General features: G+C 42.3%; 2 protein-coding genes across 3 annotated transcripts; one reads left to right on the top strand and one right to left on the bottom strand.

Moving 5' to 3' along the window:
• Positions 1-121: 121 nt before the first annotated feature.
• LOC135388992 (integrator complex subunit 3-like) lies at positions 122-15,438 on the bottom strand. The gene is made up of 29 exons (XM_064618887.1): positions 15,277-15,438; positions 14,570-14,653; positions 13,972-14,055; positions 12,712-12,825; positions 12,550-12,634; positions 12,002-12,068; positions 11,760-11,901; positions 11,188-11,317; positions 10,851-10,996; positions 9,657-9,888; positions 9,103-9,182; positions 8,929-9,020; positions 8,707-8,801; positions 8,497-8,619; positions 8,248-8,380; positions 8,125-8,182; positions 7,937-8,040; positions 7,821-7,865; positions 7,494-7,722; positions 4,613-4,672; positions 4,459-4,527; positions 4,140-4,215; positions 2,906-3,019; positions 2,712-2,760; positions 2,277-2,441; positions 2,074-2,165; positions 1,554-1,626; positions 1,279-1,477; positions 122-787 (listed from the first exon to the last, which is right to left on the bottom strand). Exons 1-29 carry the CDS (start codon positions 15,349-15,351, stop codon positions 713-715), a joined length of 3,090 nt encoding a protein of 1,029 aa, XP_064474957.1. The 5' UTR covers positions 15,352-15,438; the 3' UTR covers positions 122-712.
• LOC135388993 (asparagine--tRNA ligase, cytoplasmic-like) lies at positions 14,946-21,265 on the top strand. 2 transcript variants are annotated; one of them, XM_064618889.1, is made up of 15 exons: positions 14,946-14,967; positions 16,731-16,813; positions 16,883-16,945; positions 17,050-17,232; positions 17,948-18,097; positions 18,183-18,269; positions 18,380-18,466; positions 18,552-18,608; positions 18,673-18,828; positions 18,883-19,004; positions 19,935-20,070; positions 20,162-20,323; positions 20,509-20,592; positions 20,847-20,978; positions 21,041-21,265. In XM_064618889.1, exons 3-15 carry the CDS (start codon positions 16,886-16,888, stop codon positions 21,170-21,172), a joined length of 1,548 nt encoding a protein of 515 aa, XP_064474959.1. In that variant the 5' UTR covers positions 14,946-14,967; positions 16,731-16,813; positions 16,883-16,885; the 3' UTR covers positions 21,173-21,265. The 2 variants fall into 2 exon arrangements, with proteins under 2 accessions (XP_064474959.1, XP_064474958.1); XM_064618888.1 differs by lacking the exon at positions 14,946-14,967 and adding an exon at positions 16,085-16,225.
• Positions 21,266-21,270: the final 5 nt, after the last annotated feature.

The raw sequence follows: 21,270 nt of genomic DNA, 5'->3' as shown, positions 1-21,270 counted from the left end.
GGAAGCCATTGTTAGTGAAATTCTTCAAGCCTTGCTCCTTTTTCACGATAGGAGCAGTCCTCATCCGATAGCCATCACCTTTTACTACGACCAGACTGCTAATGCACCACATCAATAAGGCTCGACTTCCATGGGATGATTTTATCATAATATTTGAGCACACACTTCTACAAACACAAGCCTTTTTATAATAATGGTGGAGCATGGTTGTACTTACAGGTCAACGGTGCTCCTTTTTGTCTCAGTGATTTATTTCTCCGTTTAAAATGACAGCTAAAGGCATGGCCACTGGGCCGCTTTCTGTCACCTTTCACTCCTTTTCTTTTTTTTTTCTTCTTCACATGTGTTACCTTTACAAAGTTTTTCTTTTAGCTATTTACATTATGCACTCTCTATATGCACTACCTATCACACGATTCAGTCAGCAACAGTCTCGACAATATACAAAAACGGTAAAACCCGAAAAAAAAAAAAACATTTCATTCACAGTCTTGTGGCGGCTTCTGTGTCGAGTCACGTCACAGCACAGATCACTGACGAATGATCACTTGGGTCACAATCTGTCATCACGTGCAAGGCTGACAGTCTGCTGCAAGCACAATCACGGCTGTGTGAAGAGAACGGATGCACAATGAGCAGAATACTGTACAGGTCACTCTGTTCACACATGTTGTTTTGAGTTATTAACCTATCATGATTTTTTTTTTCCACATCAGTCGCTGTCCGAAGTCACCATTTGTGTTTTCTTTTTCTTTCGCGGTGGCTTTGGTTTGGCTGTTTCTTCATCCTATGAACGAGGAAAAGAAATAAAGTTAGTTCAAAGTGGGTTGCAAAATGGGAGAAATATTACACTTACTGTGCGTACCTCCTATGTATGCTTATATTCCTTTGTGCAGAGTATATGAAAGCAAAGCTGCTACTCTGGATGCAGCAATGACAGCATGAAAAGTACACAGTCTAGGCCAATCAAGGCTCATTGACGTGGCATAGACGTTAGGACTAACGCTAATACCAACGCCTTTACAGTAGTCGTAGCCACAGAAAAGAAAAAAATGCCATCAGCCGCACGAGCCACTGGCTTTATGTATTTCAGATCGTCTGTAGTGATTGCCTGAAGCAGACGACACTATGGCCCCCCCATAACAATAACTCTACATGTCCACATTGCAAGGGAAGGAGAGCATTGTGCAGGCCTTCCATCTGTGCAGAGTGCGTTGATCAAAGGAGCTAAAGATGTACATTTCAAAATTTTAAGACGAGAAATATTACGCTGCATACATCACTAGATTCTGTGCTGCTGTCTGTGTCAGCCAGTGCCATCTTGGAACGTGCTGCCCCCTTCCCGCCACCTGACTTGCCACCCCCCCGCCCACTGCCGCCAGAACTCCTTCCAGACGAGCTTTTTGTCCCCGTAGTTCCAGATGATGGCGTTTTCATGTCGTCTGTGTCTTCCGAGAGGGCAAAGAGATCGCTGTACCTAGAGTGGAGGCGAGAGGACCATCGGTTAAAGTGCTCCCTACTCACGGTAGCAAAGTAACAAAATTTTGCCGTACTTTGTCTTTTGTGATTCTGCTGCAGTTGCCTGTACTTGAGAAAGGGCTGCCTGAATAGCTGGTTGACTAAAAACTGGAAAATATACAATACAATCTAACGTCGTATTCCTGAAGTATCATATACTTAGGGCCTGACTTTTTCGGGTTTTATTTTTGGCCAAATTCGGGGGGTAAATATCGGGTGATATTTTTTATTTGAAAATTCGGGTGTATTCGGGTTAAATCCCGTTACGGCATATTCTGTCGCCAGGAATTCGGGTGTATTCGGGTGATTTTTTTTGTTTAATAAAAATGTGTCTTAACATGGAACTAATGTTTAGCAATGTTATCAAACTTTATTTTAATGCACGCTTACGAGTGTGCCACACGACCCGGATGTTTTCGGGTAGATTCGGGTTAAACCCGAATTTTACAGATTTCGTTCGGGGGGTAAATATCGGGCGGATACGGGTTTAACCCTAAAAAGTCAGGCCCTACATATACTGTACATCAAAATGTCCTGCACGGGCTAGAAACTCACAGGATGTTTGTTTGCAATGTTGCCGCAGCTGATCGAGGTGAGCCAATGTCTGTTCCACAGCGGGACCTTGGCTTTTGTTTCCCATTTGCGGCCTGTGAAGGTTTAAACAATGGTTTCACGAAACTTTTTATCACGCTGTATCGTTCAACTGTATACAACGAAGATCTCATCAAGCATGCCGATAGATGCCGACAATCCCAAACCTTTTTCTTTTGGCAGCTGCTCCCGTCTTGCTAAATAAAGACCCGACAAGTTCAGATAATTTTTCTTCGTGCTCCTGTGTCCAGTACTTGAGGATTGAGACGACAAAAAAGTCGTTGCTCTTTGCGTCCCGACACAATATGTGCTTCAGGAGTTCCGCTGATGGCCTGGCCAAACAAATTGATGTAATCGATGTAACTTAGTAATACAGTCAAACTCCTTTATAGCGAACACCTTTTTAACGAAAATACCACTACGGCGAATTTTTTTTGCGGTCCTGCTGGAGCCCTATAGGTCCAATAATGGACGTCCTTTTTAATGAAAATATCTTTTACTGCAAATTTTTTTCGCTGCCCCCCCCGAGTTTTGTTGGAAAGGAGCTTTGGCTGTATTCACAACTTATTGTCAACAGGGAACAGTGCAGCGGAGATACTTACATTTCTTGTTTAAGCAACAGCAGTATACTTGTCAGGGCCTCTGCATGTGCTGAAATGTTCCCAGAAAATATTCAACACCCAATTTTTTTTCTTTTTTTGTGTGTGTTGTGACAACGAGTATTACATTACTTTACAGCTAACAAAAAAAAAAAAAGATGTAAAAGCCTAGCAATCATATATGTCCGCGAACTCACCTTGAAATTCCAATTTGGGCAGAATGGGCAAGATGTAGTCGACAGGAATGTTGTGTGCCGCGATGAGCTGCCACAAGCAGAACTGCTCAAAGGTCTCCCACTCAAGGCTGGCATCTGTGTACAAACGAAAAAGTACTTGTTACCAACTTATAGGTAGGTGCGAGCCTTGTAAAGATTTCAGCCACTTATTAAGAGTCGTCTCCTGCACATTCCTGCAATTTTTTGTATATATTTGTAGAGACAAAAAAGAAAAAGAAACACGGTCAAGCCATGTGTCATCAAGTGGTTGTGTGCCCAACAAGGTCGTGTGCCACACTGAAGAACGTTACATTAAAGAGGCAATAAAAAAAAAAAAAAAAACTTGATCTCGAATGAAAGTCCGTGTTCCAATTGGTTCAATTCAAACAAAATTAGTTCAGACAACGCTACCGGTTAGGAAAAAAACGCAATGAAAACGGAGCTGTCTTTGACGCTCCATGGCATGGTACGCGCATCTTGGACTAAAAACACCGATGCAAGAGCTAAAGCGTCGTTCACGGCTTAGCTCTGAAGCACAAAAGAGTCTGGTATAATTTTGACTGTAGCTTCGTAACGGAATCAAAGTTTGACATTATGGTAACAAGTACGAAATTAACATATATTATAACGTAATTTGAAGTGAACTTGTCTTTGTATTTTAGTGCCCCTTTAAATAAGTCCCATTGCCCGTGCAGACGCTTGACACCATAGCTATCCTCAGCAGCTATTTCGTACGAGGTTACAACACCTTAATCAATTTTATTAGGTCAGAGGTTTCCTTGTGTTACGTTGTTTTAAACAATACCTCGTATTCCACAGAGAGAGTGTGTGGATTTTGTGACCCCGTATCACACACAGCAAAATGATCTGTAAACTCCCAACTGTCTCACGGTACAGCAAACACAACTTATTGAACGTAGGAAACAATCGCTGCAATGACGAAGCATAAGGTATTCGGAAACACAAGTAAGGTTTGTAAGGTGAACACCTCGGCAATGGCTGGAGAGGTATCCTTCAGAGTCATGCATGGGCATGATCTTGCTGGCCATCCAGACAGCAATCGCCACATGAAAAAACAAGGCCAGGGGGCACAGCAACCTTAGATCTACATCGAGTCAACCCATGGACTTGTACTTCAAACTAGCCGACATCATATTTTCCCTTTTTCTTCTTTTTTTTGTACTCAAATGACTCGTAAAATCTAATGTGTGCTCACTCAAGATGGATATGAAGGAGTCCTTCCGGAACATCACCATGTTTCCTTGGAGAATTTGGCAGACAAGGTCTTGCAACTGAAATGATTAGAAATACAACTGAAGCAAAATCAAGCGAGTCCCTCTCAAACACATCCAATAGTGCTGTGGGCTTGACAGCGTACAACATAGAACCACAAATCACTCCTCTGCCACTAAATTTGACACGAGCTAGTGTGCACATTCACATATCATGTGTGTACACCATGCATGTGAAGTTGAATGAACGGAGGACTAAGCACATGAAGGCTCACAGTTTAAAAGTGCAGCATGTGTGCCTACCTGTGATGCATCAATGCATGACACTACCATGTTCAAGATATCCGTATTGCCTATAGCAACGTTTGGAAACTGCAAAGAGAGGCAGTGGGTAAGTTGCATGCAAACTACAAATAAGAAACCGTGCATGCATGTAACAGAAAGTTGTTATACATACCTGCGTATATATTTCTGGTATTAAGTAGCAGAATAACCGGACGTCGTCTTCTTGACACAACTAAGGGAAATAAGTGTTTGAAATTATATAAAATTTCGCTTGTTCTTCCTGGATGCTAGCATGCCTCTTTTTAAATGTGCACAAGCGTACTGTACAATATTTTGCATTTAAGGCGATGGGCGTCGGAAAGATTTTGTCTTGAAGGGGGGGGGAGTGCGAGAACTGAGTAAAGGAGGGAGAGGGTTTTGAGAGAGGGCGTTTTGAGCGAGAAAATTCAGAAACACTACAACTGAACGACTGCAGTTTAATGTACATGTTCAACACTCCTGACTGTTACACAGCATGCCACGGTACCGGCGATATTTACTTGTATAAGCTCTGACGCGTCTTTCAAACAAGGTCGCACCCCTTTAGCACCCCCCTGCCGACGCCCATGTTTAAGGCACACAAAGTCGTGTGAAAAGAAACACATCGTGGGCTTAAAGGCTTTCTAAACGATCTGATACATGATGGCATATCAAAGGTTCCAAAGATTTAACACAAAACATGCAACATCATATTCAACGCTAATGCTGCTAAACAGTCGTCGACTGATTTTGCGGACTTCTAGGGGTCACGAAATTAGTCGGAATTATCGGGCTGTCCGAATTTTTAGTGAATTGCATAAATCCACTTTATTTCAAAAAACTGTCACTTAAAAAACAAAACTTTACATCTTTGCTCCACTGGGCGACAGTCCGCTCGGCCAAATTTGTGGTTACACTGTAGGTGTGGCTACACTGTAGGCGTGTGATGACTACACTATAGTCACCACAGTAAGGATTGCTTTCTTTATGGTGTCGGTGCCGAAGACGACGTTGATGCTAACGCTGCTGAAGCGTCAAACGGCAACGTCACGTCACTCTCAATCGTTGATGAATTTACGCCTTCGCCTCTACTAAACACGTCTATCGTAGTAACATCATAGACATCCTCGCTCGAAGTTGAGGTCGCCATTTCTGTATTTCTGACACTCGTAGTCGAAGACATGCAGATAAGTTGTTATAATGCATCCGAATCAGTGCATTCGGTTTTGGTAGCGCGCAAAATACGCTCCGCCTTCCCGCACGCGTCCGCTTCTACGTCATGTCGGGAATGGCGAATGGCCTCCATGTCGTACAGGAGTACATTTTTCTGCCATATTTCTGGCGCTTGGGAGACCATAAATCTCAAAAGCCATGCAGGTTTGAAGAGAGATGAGTACGAATGATCGAGCCCATATTCCGAGGAACGGCCCGAGTTATTGGGAACGCGGAAATATACGTTGGTCCTATGGGGCGTTTGACGGTGCCAACAGTTTTGTCCGAAAAACTGGGAAGTCAGAATTTCTCGAGTCCGAATTATCGGTCGGCGACTGTAACACGGCAAGCTGCATTACTCTCAGTAATGGTACAACATGAAATTGTTGGGAAAGTAAATTTTTGAAATATAGTAGGTGACAGATTTTCCAGACTTGGAGGTGACTGGAAAAAAAAATCTGAATGATACAGCAGCCAGAAGTCTGTAATTGAACCTCTGTATGCAATAAGGGGATAAGTCGCCTTATCCCCTTTTTACTATTTTTGCTGCAATGACATCTACATACCAGTACATGTACCTGCCCAAGAAAATTTAGGACCGTATCGCAATTTATTGGCGCGCTACAGGAGGGTAAGAAACGGGAAATGCATGTGTGTCAATGGTACGGACAATCAGATCAGGCCCCTTTTCTCGGTTTGAGATTTTTTTACTTATCCCCTTATTGCATACAGAGGTGTACTGGTGCCTCTGCGCTCGCCGCCACCGTTACGTCACCTAGCGGCACGGTTCGAAAGCTTTAGAGCAGTCTTGCCTAGAATTCCAGTTGCCAATCCAATCCAAGCGCACAATCAAAAATTACGGTTTCGAAGTTGCACCCATAGTGCCCAAAATAGTCGTATTTGTGCGTGTCTGCAAGCGTTTCAGTCCAGAAAATTTTGTGCTTTCGTACATCGACCTGACCAGAAAAACGGTAGTGAAAAATCTATTAATCCTACGGCGGAGGTCACGGTTCCCCGTGGGAGTCCGAAGTATCAAATGAGTGCAGATAATTGGTGCCTGTAACCTGCTTTCATTTAGTCTCACAGTGGCAAAACTTAATGTAATGAATGAATTGCCAAAGAGCACATCTATGTATATCACAGGGTGTCTACCAAACTGCAGCCTTCAAATTCCCTGACTTTTCCAGGTTTTCACTGACTATTTCAAGCGAATTCCCTGACAAAAACAAAAGGGAACTTGGTGCCTGCTCATACGTTTTAATACCAGATCCAACATAAAACGAACCATTTATTAAGTATTAGTGGGGCTACCCTACTTTTCTGCGTCAGAGCTTGTCATACTGGTGAACTGCTACTCGCAGTAACGTTGCTGCGGCATCGCCTCTCAACCACCGGTCGGCACTCGCAATTCGCCGCGATCATCACTGCACTTGTCTGCGATTTTCCCTGACTTCAGCTGCTTTTTAGCCAAATTCCCTGACAATTGCCTGACTTTTCCAGTGACATCAAAATTCCCTGACTATTCCCCGTTTTCCAGGTTTTCCAGGTTGGTAGACACCCTGATATCAGTACTTTTTTGCAGTGAAATATTTTTATGAAACAAAAACTGGAATGACGTATAGAAAACTGAAATTAAGATGATCTTGACAAACTGTGTGAACATAACCAAAGCGTGCATTAATACATTTTTGTTTGTGTTTCAATGGCGAGACGAAAATCAGGTTTACAATGCTAAGCTGGACATAACTGTGAACTGAATCCCAGTCGTGAAAAGCTGGAGCATTAAAACCTAACTGGCATCCATCAAGTACACTTCAACGTACCCTGAGATCTTGCAAGAGGCACGCCGACAGCGCACTATGACTTCGAGCGTAGTCCCTGTAGGAAGAGTACCCAGCAGACGGCGAAGATCCTCCGCCCCCTGGTGGGGAGGAGGTCCTCAAAAAGTAGAGCAGCCGATAGCCAAGACGAGGCTGAAGGGCTCCCACTTCCCAAAGAATGGTGAGCTGGGCTTGCCGACTAGGGTCCTCTTCGGGGGTCTGGCACAGGTTTCTGTGAGAATTTCAACGTAATTGCTTACAGATATGGGCTCAAACTTGGCAGGACAGCAACTTAATTAATTAGCTAACTAAGCGTAACAAAGTATTCACCTGAATAGTACAAACAGAGGCGTTCCTATGGACTCCTCTATAGACCTGGATAACGGATACACCGCAGCATTATTAAATTCACGTCAGTGGTGAGTTAAAGATGTTAATTAACTCACTCATCGTCCGGTTCTTGCGGAAGCAATCTCCTTGTAAATTCATTGTCCAGAATCTGTGCTAAGCATGTGCCTATAGATGTTGCTGTGTCCTGATCGAAGTCCTCCTGAAAAAGTACGTCAAAATCCAGTTCAAGTTACGACAAATAATAATTAGACCTAATCGAAGCAGACCAGATGATTTGTCTTACCTCCCGAAGTATTGCTTGTAATAATCGCTCCACAATTTCACATTGGGATTCACTGTCCCTAGCAATGCAAGATAGATAGGTTGACAATAAGGTAGGCAACACATGCACGTGTATCCAGCTCACTTTTCATTTTGCAATTCCAGGATATTTTTCTTGATATTGCCATTCAGCTGTGCCAGATGTTCACTAATATCAATTTGTTCAACTTTTGACTCTCGAATAGGCTGAAATTTGATGTCTTTTGACCGAAGTTTTCCTGTTAAATTAGAGAATATGTTATATTAAAATTAAATAACATTAAAAAACTGGGTCACAACGTTCTTAAAATGTATTTGCAATGTTGAGAAAAAAAAAATCCATCGAGTAAGTCACCTAATGGTATGTCGTCTTCATCTTCACTAAACTGCGCTTCACCTTCACAGTTCATGACGGAATTGTGGTTGCCATCAAGAATCATGGCTCCTGGCGGTAACGGAACTGGGTCTTCTACCTTGCCTGTTACAATTAATAGTCACAATGTAAGAAGTAATCGAGAAGTAGCCAACACAAATCATCAAGTGCTGATCTCACAGCACATCTCACCATCAACGGGAGAGCAGAACTCCGCAAACTGTTCTCGAATCATCGACCGAAGCTCTTTGTCCAACTTGGGATTGTCAAACAACGGAGACAGAGAACTGTGTTGGACAAAAACAAGCGGCTGTACAATTTGCAACAACACAGATCATGTCTGGTCAATGAATCAGCACAACAGCAGTACAAAAATCAATCTAATGAAAAAGCGTATAAACGAATCAGTCTTACGCTAGCACACGTTTCTCAAGTATCTGCCGTAGTGACGTGTATATGCCTTGCTTGACCTGTGCTGCTAAGTTCTTGCAGAAGTTTGGCATTATCTGCGCATTGACGAAGATTATAAACACGAGCAAGAACAACAAAAAAGGCAAGCTAATATAGTAAGAGAAGATAATTTTTTACCCTGCAGAGGAAATCCAGCAGTGTGGCAGTGATTGCAGGGTGAGGCCTCATGGAATGGTACATCACCAGAATAGCTGGCTCTGAGAGAGAAGAGAGCAGTAATATCATACGAGTAAAATCATATTTATGATAATGAAAGAGAGGACAAGTTTCACCGTCACTTTGTCAAGATCATAAAAGATCACATAAACTCAGGCAAGTGTGTGTGACATGCCCCACAATGGGAAGAGCAACAAGTAAAACTGAGAATGCCAGACATGTCAGAGCGGCAAATGAGTTTACTAAACATAGAACTGCAATTATATAAATGCACAATTTTTTTTCTGGTGTATAACCCGCGCTTAGTACACTGTAAAAAGTGGGTGTTGTTTCCAATGCAGCCCCCAATAGATAGATTATTTCCGATGGATACAAGGAATTCCCTGATCATTTCAGGTTTTTCAGGTTGGAAGACACCCTGCTAATGGACATCTTCCAAGGTGTATGTGCTTTACCAGAACTGTACTTGTGCCAAGTTAATACATTAATCAGGGATGAGCAAACTTTTCACTCACCAATGTTCATAATATTGTCCCGTTCGGGGTTGAAGAATAGCCAATCGTAGAAAAGAGCGAGCTTGGCATTGGAAGCCGCCACATTGGATGTGCACGTTGTTAGCAGCCAGCCGATCACTGCCCACCGTGGAATAATGTCAGAACAGAGTAGTTCGTTGGATGGATGAATCACTCCACAGATGAATCGGATGATGTCACAGCGCAACGATTGACTCTCAGGTGTGCTCAGGTACTGCAAAGACATGGGAGAAAATGTGATGTTATAATAGATTGATAGCATTATACCTGGATGGTATCAAAACAAGGGGTATGATTACAGAGGTAAGGAAACACAATCAGTGTTGCTCAAGTTCATGTAGAAAGTTTTGTGACCCAATATAGCATCAGTCTCCTTTTACCTAGAGATACAAACTTCTGTCAACTTTTACCCAATGTCATAAAACTTTCAAGGGCTGCACAATAGATGCTGGGATAAATTTTCACAATGGTGTTGAAAAGGAGAATATTCTTGTTCAGCGTACCAAAAGAAGTTAGCTTTCATCTGAGTGGTACCGAAACAGCATGTGGCTTGAACGGCAATCAAAACGTATACCTCACAAAGCTAATATTGTAATGACAATAATATAAAAAAAAACATGAAAAACTTTTCTCATGTTTTTCGGTATGGTGTACAGCTTACAAAAAATGCCCATTTTATTCAGATGACACATATGATGTTTCTACTGAGAAAGCATTCTTTAGAAAACGTTTCACAGCCTGAGCACTAGTGCCTGAAGTTTTAGGGTTTAACCCGATTCTTCCCCGAATTTACACCCCGAATTGAAGGTTGCCTCCTTAGGGTGAAACCTGATTTTTACCCAGTAAATTCCCCTCACCGAGACACCTGTAGGAATGCACACTAACATGTTTGGCAGCAAACGCTGTTACATCACCATTTGTACCGAACCAGTTCAGTTAGTCTGGGTAAACTGAGCCCGATTTCTCCCCAAATTTTGCGCACTGGAAGTTTTCCCACCCGAATTTGCATGGATTTAGAGCACGTGATTATTTACCCAATTTTTACTCCCCCAATCGGGAAAAAAAAAATATTTCCCGAAAACTTCAGGCTCTGACTATACAGTCAAAATTTTACATATGTGTTTCTTTTTTTGAATAAAAAGGAATTCAAAAAACCAATCAAATTAATGAATTCACCTGTTTCTGAAACCAATCCTGGTACCGTTTCTGGTTGCCGAATTTCACCTGGGACGTGAGGAAGATGATCTTGCGCTCCATATCGGGCGTCAGACGGCACTGAAGAAACCTCCGAGAAGTCCGCTGCGTGAGCAGCTGCTGTGCACCTGCGGAAGACGTCTTATTATGCACCGACATACAACGTTGATGTGTACCAGTGTTGTATAGTTGTACCAATGTTGTACCAGTGGCCTGATACTATTAACAAAAAAAAAAAAAAGATATCGATAAACAGCAAAAATCTTTGCTAAATGGTCACACGATGCGTCCATGCCATTTTCACGGTTCTTAAACGTACCAGTAAATGTGGGAGACAGAGAAGAGGGATTATGCAAGATGTCCTTCCATAGCTTCTCAAACTCTGGTAAGCGTGCCACGTTCTGTAGCAGACGCACCAGGTCTCGCCCAATTATGGCACATTCCGTGAACTGCAGAGAAATGTGGAAAGGATGATGTGGATGGTACTCAACAGCACAAGAGCTCCTCAGGTAAGAAACATGTGATGCTTATTACAACTAGTACTGTAAAAATCATTGATTTTGCGTGGAACATATTTTCGCATTTTGGTGGAGGCCATAGTTCAGAAAAAAATTTGCAAGAACTTAAATTGGCAGAAAATGCAGCCTCATGCTTGTCGGTAACGTCAGTGTATCTACTTTGCAGATACTTGAACTTCGTGAATTTTTGGCGCTCGCAACAAACGTGAAAAATTATTTCTTCGTTTTTCTTTTTTCGTACTGCGCGAAAAAAAATTTATAAAATAAAAATTGGAAAAAAAATGAAAAATAAAAATTCGTTCTGCGCAAAAAAATAAAAAAAAACACTTTCACAGATCAAAGTTGGTATCTGGGATCAATATCCAGCGCTCACCTTTTCCCTCAACATGCCGATGCAAAAGTCAACTTCCCTTTGCCTCAGTGTTAAAAACGGCTGGCTGCCATGATCGACGATTAGCCGGAGATATGTGTACACGGCTGTGGCAGTCAGTACGGGTAGACCAGCTAGCCAAGCACTGCGAGAGGTAGTCAGAGGCACATTATGTACATTTTATTTAACATTCATGTATTCATGCTGTTCAGGGTGGTTTGAAAGAGACAGAAGCCGATTCGTACCTGTGCTCGTTGAAGATGTCCAGCATGGCTTCCACCAGAAAGACATTTTTTGGTGACACATCTCCTCCTGGCAAAATTAATGACAGGTGTCATTAGAAATAATTTCGAATAACACGATATGCTGCGATTATCAAATAGACAAATTTATGCAAAATACTCCATTTGTTTTAATGTCCCTGTCTTATAAGGGTTTGATTATGAGGCCGAATTAGGACAATGAGACTCTCTCTCTCTCTCTTTTTTTTCTGGAAAGGGGGTGTCATTATTTTACCTAACGTTGCCTAGTTTCAAAACCAGCACGTGCATGAATTTTCCCTTAACGCTGACAGTGACTAGACAACACTGCTTCTCAAAATGAAAACCCACAAAACAAGGCAATATGTTTGATATCGTAAAATGAAAGACAAAAATGTGATGTATAAGTGAGAAAAAATGTGATGTAAGAGAGAGAGAGAGAGGAAAGAAACTGCACATGCTAAAGAGGCTCAGACAACAAAACAACCATGAGAGAAACAAACACCTTCTAGTGTCCAACCACTTCCACTCACCTGCTATCTGCCTCAACAGGTTCTGACACAACGTATCCACATTAATAACTGAATTTTTTATGAGCTCTTTGATAAGCCAGATCAACTGAAAAAAAATATGTAGGAATGTAAAAACTGGTACATGTGAGGACGATTAATCGAGCGTGCACTTCGGCAACGTACCTGCGATCGACAACTGTCGTGTAACTTGGGGTACTTTTCGAGTATGAGCAAGCTCAGCTGATTGATGAGATGTTGCAGCCCATCACGTGCAATAAATGTCACGTCACGGTAGTACTGTAGAAAAAATAAATAAAAGGGAAGAAATGTGTGAAAGTATGAAATTAAATTATGTGCAAGGGTGGGAAGAAAGGAAAGGGAAAGGACAACTTCTTCCCAATGTGAGACTTGTGTTGCTGTCTTTCAGGATGGATTTCAGGTGGCATACATTGTACAAGCCTTGTAAGGTTTGTACGAAAAAGTGGGAAAAAAAGGCTGGGTGTAACAGCTTGACACATCTTTCACTTTCATCTTCCATCTGAACATCTTCTGCACAACCAGGCAACATCAACGACAGGCAGTTCTCATCAGTGCATGCTTTGTGCTCCGTTGAAGAACCTTATTACGAGATCAAAATAATCCAATCCCTTACTAGAGAAGCGCATAAAGGTAGGCCTCTTTTGTCATATCAGACGTTGGTCTAGCTTTTGTATATCAAAGCTATAATAAAATGTCTTGCAACGTAACGAGAGCATTGACAGACATTCCTGACAAAAAGAGACTAGTGTTGTCCGTATACATTACATATTCTGCCGCAGGGTCAATGCTTACTAAGTCATTTATATACACGTTGAACAACAACGGACCCAATGTGTTACACCAAAGAAATGTGTTACACCGAATGTGTTACACCCCCCGCCCCCGATTGAGATTGCTGTTGACTGACTGAGGTTGCTGACAGTAATGGGAACAAACATTAAGGAAGCAATGAACTTACATTTTGCTGTCTCAAAACCCTACTTCATTTATCAAGCAGCCTGAATATACCACTGACAATGCCAGAAGCATTTTTTCCAATGTCACAGCTTCATAAAAGATCATAATACACAAAAAATATACTGGGTCAGTCTAGCAAACATTATACATATAGACTGCATCGTAAAAATAGAAGACGGGGTTTAGCCAACCCCCAACTTCCTAGACTGATAGCCATGTGTCAGAAGTTTTGTTGGAATTTTTTGTGAGCATTACGAGCGTTTTTTTTTTCTTTTTAGGGAGGGCTAATTAGGGAGGGGAGAGGAGGAAAAATTATGTGTAACCTAGTGTTTTGGAGAGGCGATTACCCCCCCCCCCCCCCCTGGATCCCCCACTGACTGTAATACAGCAGTGTAACAAAGATGTGATTAAGCAATTTTACATATTAGCGCAACAAACTTTCCATACCCTTGCGCCATTCGAAGAATCTGTGAGAATGCCATAGAGAAACCCTGTGTTGATGTCATCGTGTGCCTGAGCAGCTTTACAAACCTTAAAAGAGAAAACAAAATTCAGCTAATTAGCCATCTGCATCAAACATAAACTCTCTTTCATTATTTTAGTTCAATGTATGTGTTATTAAGGTCAAAGATGACAAGAGCAAGGTATGTTGGGTAGCTTGTCGCGGTTTTGTATTATTAGAAGCGCTGTCGCGTCTTGGATCAGCCTTCACTGTCATGGTGCCGTCTGCCATTATTATTACAGACGGTTTCCAGCTGAAGTCCTAGTGTGCTCAAACAGTTTTTCCACTCTACAAAACATATCTTCATCGATTTTTCAGAAATCCATTAGCTGATTGTACGCAAATGCCATAACAGCAAAAATGAGAATCTATTCCAAATGGAAAAGGTTCAGAACAGGATTAGAGGCAGGATCAAGGAATCCCCTGCCAACATGCAATTTGTTTTGCACTGTGTCATGTTGCAAGTCGCTGCAGGCAGTGCAGGTGGTTTCTTTTATTGAGTTGTTGTTGTTGATGAGATTAATGTATGTGAACATTACTTACTGCTGCATTAAGTGCATCATGTGCTTCCTTTTCTGACACCCCACTGATGATGCCTTGCAAAAAGGTAAAACAGCGTTCAAATTTCTGAAAATAAAGCAGCACAAATTGCTTAAACATTTTCAGAGTGGTGCATTACTGCATGAAAACGAAGTTGTACACCGCCCGTTGAGGAAGATCACATGAACAGTGTTGCGCATAGTGCGCGAATTGCCGATTTTTATGAATAAAAACAAATAGTCGGGTCCCCAGACTCACTCAATTACTGTTTGTGTAAGCCAAGGCTTGCACAAGAGCATGGCTCAGGAGTAAACACTTAAGGTCACAGTGCTGATTAACTGAGCGTCCCAAGAACGAAAGGGATCAGTTCCGATCATCATTTATGCAATAACTGACGGATCGTAAGTACTTTTAGATCACCAACATTGAAAGCGCATTTCAGCAAACCAATGTTTGAACTGCACAATAAATTAATGACAGTCGCAGATCACACGTGCGCAATTTTTCTGCAAGTTGGATGTACGCAAAAGCTGCAGCAAGTATAGATTCTGTACAACATGAACCGTGAACAGACGAAATTGTTTTTTTACTGCAAACAACTACGGTGGCGACACCCGGTGCTCGTAATAGAAACTTCCCGCCTTTGTGCACGTATACAGGGGAAGTGGGAGACATGCTTTATTAAATGAAACTAGCCCCAGCGGCATTACCTCGTCTATTTCTTCTTTTGCTTCTATAGGAGATAGCGCGAATAATCTTGAAGAGGTCCCTTTATTAGAATCCATCCTACACTCGGTTAAACTGGAATAGGCTCATCCAGCCGACCGCGATACCCCAACCCTCTATACGGGCAGCGCCATATTTGCGGTATAATACTTCAGTGCACATCAGAGCGCACTACATTTTATGTGTTACGTAATGAGCGCACATTACAAAGAAATAGCTCTAGGGCTTGGTCAGCTTTCCTGGGTTGCAACAATTCACACTGTAAACATATCAATTACTTGAGATACTACACGCTCTTTTTTCTGTTATGAACCCAGTAGATGCTGATTATATTGTTGAAAAGTAAAAATAAATTAATAAACACAGCAGTACGCCACATGTTTATGTTTTTCGGTAAATATTCGCGAGCATAGGATGAAACTCATTTTTGTTGACACAAACTCCCATAACAGTGTGTCATATGGTTGTTTATGACACACGCGAAACTACAAGTAGTCACGGTGGTCACGGTAGTCGCGAGGAAGTCATAGAAACCGCGTAAACAGACGTCCATCACGAAGTAATTTCCTACATCCGATACATAATCTAGTTCTATCATGAGTTTACAAATAAACAAAATACGCACAAATATACGCTTACTACTAAATCTTGTGGTTTTCTATCCATTGATGTGTTTTCTGTACTTTAATTAGTCCTATTAGTTTGCTCATGTGCACTGTTTTTAGTTCTGAGATGTCAACTGTGAACTACATCATATAATCGGCCTGGGTATATGGGTGTTCTGTAGAGTATCTAGAACACATCCGGCGATCCGGAGTGAGCGAGTGTGCCGTGTCAAGCGCCGTGCTAATTTATTGTAATAGTGTAATATTCGTGTCTGTTTACTCCATATTTTTATTGAGATGGGCGACGAAGTAAAGAACTTGACTTTAAGTAAGTAGTCACGCCTTGTTGTTTTGCACTTCCGTCAAGCAACAGGAATTGTAATTGGGTAATGTTGCGGCATGGCATTTTATTACACGTTTTGGTCTCGATGATGGGTTGCTTAAACTCGGTTACACTTTCACGTGGACAAAGCAGATGAATCGTATGTGCAAATCACCGAAAAAAATGTTTTCGCCGGGTAGTAGTAGTAGTAGAAGTAACATCCGAGAGACACTTCTGGTTGCAATCGTGCATGCTCAGCATTGCGCCTCTTCGCATACCGTGTTGTAAGAAATGCTTACGGACATGGTGTTGCCCTTGCATCTCTGATTTCATTTGGCTGTGTCACTTCGTTGTTTTTGTCACGACATACAGGTTGAGGTTTTTGTTGTCTGCACACACTGCTTGCAAAAACTGCAAAGATTGCATCAGACGTATGATTTTGCTGTTGTTTATGTTTATGGATATTTATGTCTAGTTTTGGAAAACTTAATTGCAACTACTGATTTTTTAGAAGAAATATACTCGTCAGAGAGCTTTGGAAGCGATGAAACTGGCGATGGCTCGGAGGGCAAACCCGTTAAAACCATTTTACAGGTGTGTAGTCAGAAACACGGTCATAAGGAGAGCTCTAGAGTACTGAAACTAACGTAACATTTTCTCCAGGCCATGAGGCTAGCTGGATCAGAACCCTTTCCCACCATGTACGTGGATGGAAAAGATGGTGAGGTAAGACATATCGTACAACATAAAATAATCACATCAACATCAACCATGTTGTTTGGCTCCCAATTTTATAACACCTATTCACAGTGGTGCTCTTTAAATTGCAGAAATGGGTTGTTGTGTCGCAGTCACAGATAAAAAAAGTGAAAAAAATCTGGGTTCGGGAACAGTACAAGGCTGCCGACAAAACCAAGAAGGAGGCAGAAGATGTTGAAAGGAGGGAGAAGAACTTGGAAGATGCCAAGAAGATTGTCATTCAGTTGGATCCGTCTTTGCCTGCTCCAGTGCAGGTGAAAAAATATTGAATACATGAGTACAGTATAGGTAACATTTTGTAGCAGCCTCAGGTACTGACTAACACACAAAAAAGGTCCCAGTGCAGTTGCTTTTAAGTTCGTAAGTTTTAGGCAATTAATCGTCTAGCAGTTACCAGCTCTCTTCGAGAGAATGTCTGCCTGGTCGTTAAACCCACCTGCAAAAATGATATCTATCCTTCTCTCATAGCTTTAAAAATCTGGTACACCCTGTGAAAATGCACCCTGTATAGGACAACCCCACAATCCATGGTATGAAACACCCATCCCAAATACATAACATGACACAACACCTGATAACTGCACATCCAGTTTTGTGCGTCATATTAACTAGGTTTACACAATGGAATAGGAGCTATTCTTATATTTTCACCTTACATAAGGTGGCAAAATGCAAGTTTATGAGTTCAGAGACTCAGATGTATAGAACAAAATTACGGAGGTCTAGGCTCAAGGATATTATTTCAGATCCAGTCATGTAAGAAAGAATGTACTTCCAAAATCTGATTTCTTACTATTTTTTGTTCGTTTGTTTCCTGTCCTCAAAGCTCACAGGTAACGTCTCCTTTTGCACTTCTTTGGCATTTTTTTTTAAAGACATGTCTTTTGTTGAGGACTTTGCACTGCGGCACTTTTAAAAGAAAAATGCCATTGTACACTACGTGCAATTGCTTCATCATTCATTTTTCAGATCAAGATCAGAGACGCAAAAGCCCACCGTAACGAACGTGTCAAGGTGTACGGCTGGGTTCATCACTTGCGGAGACAAGGGAAATCGTTGATTTTTATAAACCTCAGGGATGGCTCAGGATTTCTGCAATGTGTCCTCAACGATGTTCTTGTGAGATATCACACATCCATCACCGCTTTCTTCTTTGTTTGGGTCTCGCAATGTCTCTCTTACAACGCTGTCTTTCCATTCTTAGTGTCACACCTACAATGCTCTCGTTTTGTCGACGGAGTCAACTGTCTGTATTTATGGCACCCTGAAGGAAGTACCCGAAGGCAAATCGGTACCCCATTTGAACCTCATTCTGCATGATTACGTGAAACATGGTTGCAGTTGTACCTTCTGGCAGTGTATTGGTTCTGGAGGCTCTACTTTCATATGCATTCCATACAGGCTCCAGGTGGCCACGAACTGCATGCAGACTACTGGGAGCTGGTGGGCGATGCTCCAGCAGGTGGTATCGACAACGTGCTAAACGAGGTGCCATTGCATTTATATAATGGACAAATATAAATATTCAGCCCAATTTCAATTGAAATTTGACACATTTTGATTTCCATCCCAGGAATCTCACGTAGACATCATGCTGGATAACAGGCACCTTGCTCTCAGAGGAGAAACGGTAACAGAAATTCAAAATGTGTACGGCCCCAAGTGAGGGAACTGAAGGCCACAATTCTTCGCAGCTGTCACAGATCATGTTCGCACGATCAGCGATCATGCAGTGCTTCCGCGACTACTTCTTCAGCAAACACCTCGTCGAAGTGACACCGCCAACGTTGGTGCAGACCCAGGTCGAAGGGGGATCAACACTATTTAAGATGGACTATTTCGGTGAAGAGGTATGCCAAACATCATCGTGCAACGTGTGCCTAAGCAAACCTAATTTTCTGCAGGCTTACCTAACTCAGTCATCTCAACTGTACTTGGAAACTGTGCTTCCATCCCTAGGCGACGTCTTCTGTGTCGCGCAGTCGTACCGCGCGGAACAGTCGCGGACGAGGCGTCATGTTGCAGAGTGAGTTACTGTTTGTGTGCGCGGCAGTTATCAAGGAGGGTTTGTGCAAAAAGGTTCACCATATCCGCAAGCTATGTACACTTTCATTTATTTGTTCTTACTTCTACCTGCGGGTGTAAGCATAATCTGCAACCGCAGGACTGGTTTTATTACATTATTGAAAACAGAGCGTCAAACGAAAACATTTTTCGGTTTGTTTCGGGTTCAGCCATAAAGGTTTCGGTTCCGGTTTAGCTCCGGAGTTCACATATATCGGTTCAGAGGCTGTAAACCGGTCGGAACCGGTTCCAGTATGCTACAAAATTACAGGCACCACTAAAAATTACACTATATCTCTTGGTTACATTTTTTTGTGCATTTAATTTCTGTTTTTCAACCAACAGGACTCCCTTTCATACCTTCCTCGAGCAACGTGCCGCCAATGTAGGCAGGCAGACCGCTCGAATCCCCACATCACCCCGAACCAGTAACCAAAGTTTTTAGAACAGTTCCGGTTCGGTTCCGGTTCAGCTCCAAGGTGGCGCTAGTAATTACGGTTCAGGTCCATCTCAGTTCCAGCTAAAAATAATGGTCAATTCTGGTTTTCTGTTCGGTTTGATGCTCTGATTGAGAATACATAATGTACCAGTGATATTGGCAGACTTCTTTTGTAGGCAAGGCCTGAAGCATGTATGTTGCTAGGAAAAAACACGTCTTCCATCACGTGTTTTGCTCAGAGGTATCGTGTCATGGGTCATGACACACATTCCATTGTTTTGCAAGGCCAATTGATAGTCAAGATAAACAATGAGGAAAAAATGACTTGTTGTCCTCTGTGCGTTGCCCAAGCTCAGGATTTCCTTGTTGTCTCCTACAAAATTAGCTGTACAATGGGCTTATGTGGGGGCGGGTCTGTTTGTAAATCATTAAATCTCGTGTACATGATCGTAGGTACACTCACATCGAGGTAGAGTTTGCATTCCTGACCTTTGAAGAATTCCTGGATCGAGTAGAAGATATGATAGTTAGCGTGTGCGAGCGAGTCATGGAGTCCCCCGCAGGTCCTATCGTCAGGCACTTTAACCCTGTGAGTAGAGCGGGTGGTTCCAGCCTTAGTGTGCCTTTGCGTTATGAGTTACGACTTACGCATCCCCCACTTTTCTGGAAATGTCACGTAGGACTTCAAGCCGCCAGAGAGGCCCTTCTTGCGTATGAAGTACAGTGATGCAATTGAGTACCTCAAGAAAAACAACATTACGAAAGAGGATGGGACGTTCTACGAATTCGGAGACGATATTCCAGAGATGCCAGAGCGCAAAATGACGGACCAGATCAACAAGGTGCGTACCAGGTGCTCCTTTTCGATCGGCAAATTTTCGGTGTGCAAAAAATACTGCTATGAAAGCTTGTTCCGATTCCTGGAAAGATATTTGCCTAATTTTTGATGGTTCGTCCCGTGTAGTATTGGATTAGTGGGAGCGTGTCGCAAGATTGGTTTAACTAATGAGTTCTTTTTTCCTTTCAGCCAATATTTCTCTGTTGCTTTCCGAAGGAAATAAAGTCTTTCTATATGCAGAGGTGCAAAGATGACAACAGCATCACAGAATCGGTACGGCAAAAATTGTCATCAAAGTGGTGCATGCCCTGAAGATCCTGTGAATGTTTAATTTCAAATATTTCGAGTTTAAAGGGGCCACACTTTCATAGGTGTCATTCACTGCATCATGCAGACAAAAGTTTACGGAACATGCTTGTACGCTCATAATTCGGTGACAGATTTTTTAATGTAAGAGTATTGTTCAAAACGTAATTACTGCTCTGCAGATGCACTTTTTTGACTGTCAATTTTTTCCATCTAATTAGGTCGACGTGCTCATGCCCGGAGTCGGAGAGATCGTAGGAGGGTCTATGAGGATGTGGGACTACGACGAGCTCATGAAAGGTTACCAGCAACAAGGGATTGACCCCACAAAGTACTACTGGTATACGGACCAGGTACAGATGCAGCAAACTTCATCTTTTAGTTCTTCCGAAACTAAGAAAATTTTCTCCCCCAGCGCCGATACGGGACATGTCCCCATGGCGGATACGGGTTGGGATTCGACCGGTTCCTGACATGGATCCTCAACCGATACCACATTCGAGACGTCTGCCTCTATCCGCGTTTTGTCGGCAGATGCACGCCGTGACAGGTTCACACCAAAGAATAACGGCACGTCCTATCCGCACACACAAGGGCTTGGTTTCTGCTGCTATTAAAATAAATGTAAACAGGAAGGGTTCATAG

Source organism: Ornithodoros turicata, chromosome 3 (genome assembly GCF_037126465.1).
Source record: "Ornithodoros turicata isolate Travis chromosome 3, ASM3712646v1, whole genome shotgun sequence".
NCBI lineage: Eukaryota > Metazoa > Arthropoda > Arachnida > Ixodida > Argasidae > Ornithodoros > Ornithodoros turicata.
The sequence above is the reverse complement of the archived record's forward strand: the minus strand, read 5'-3'. Positions and strand labels throughout refer to the sequence as shown.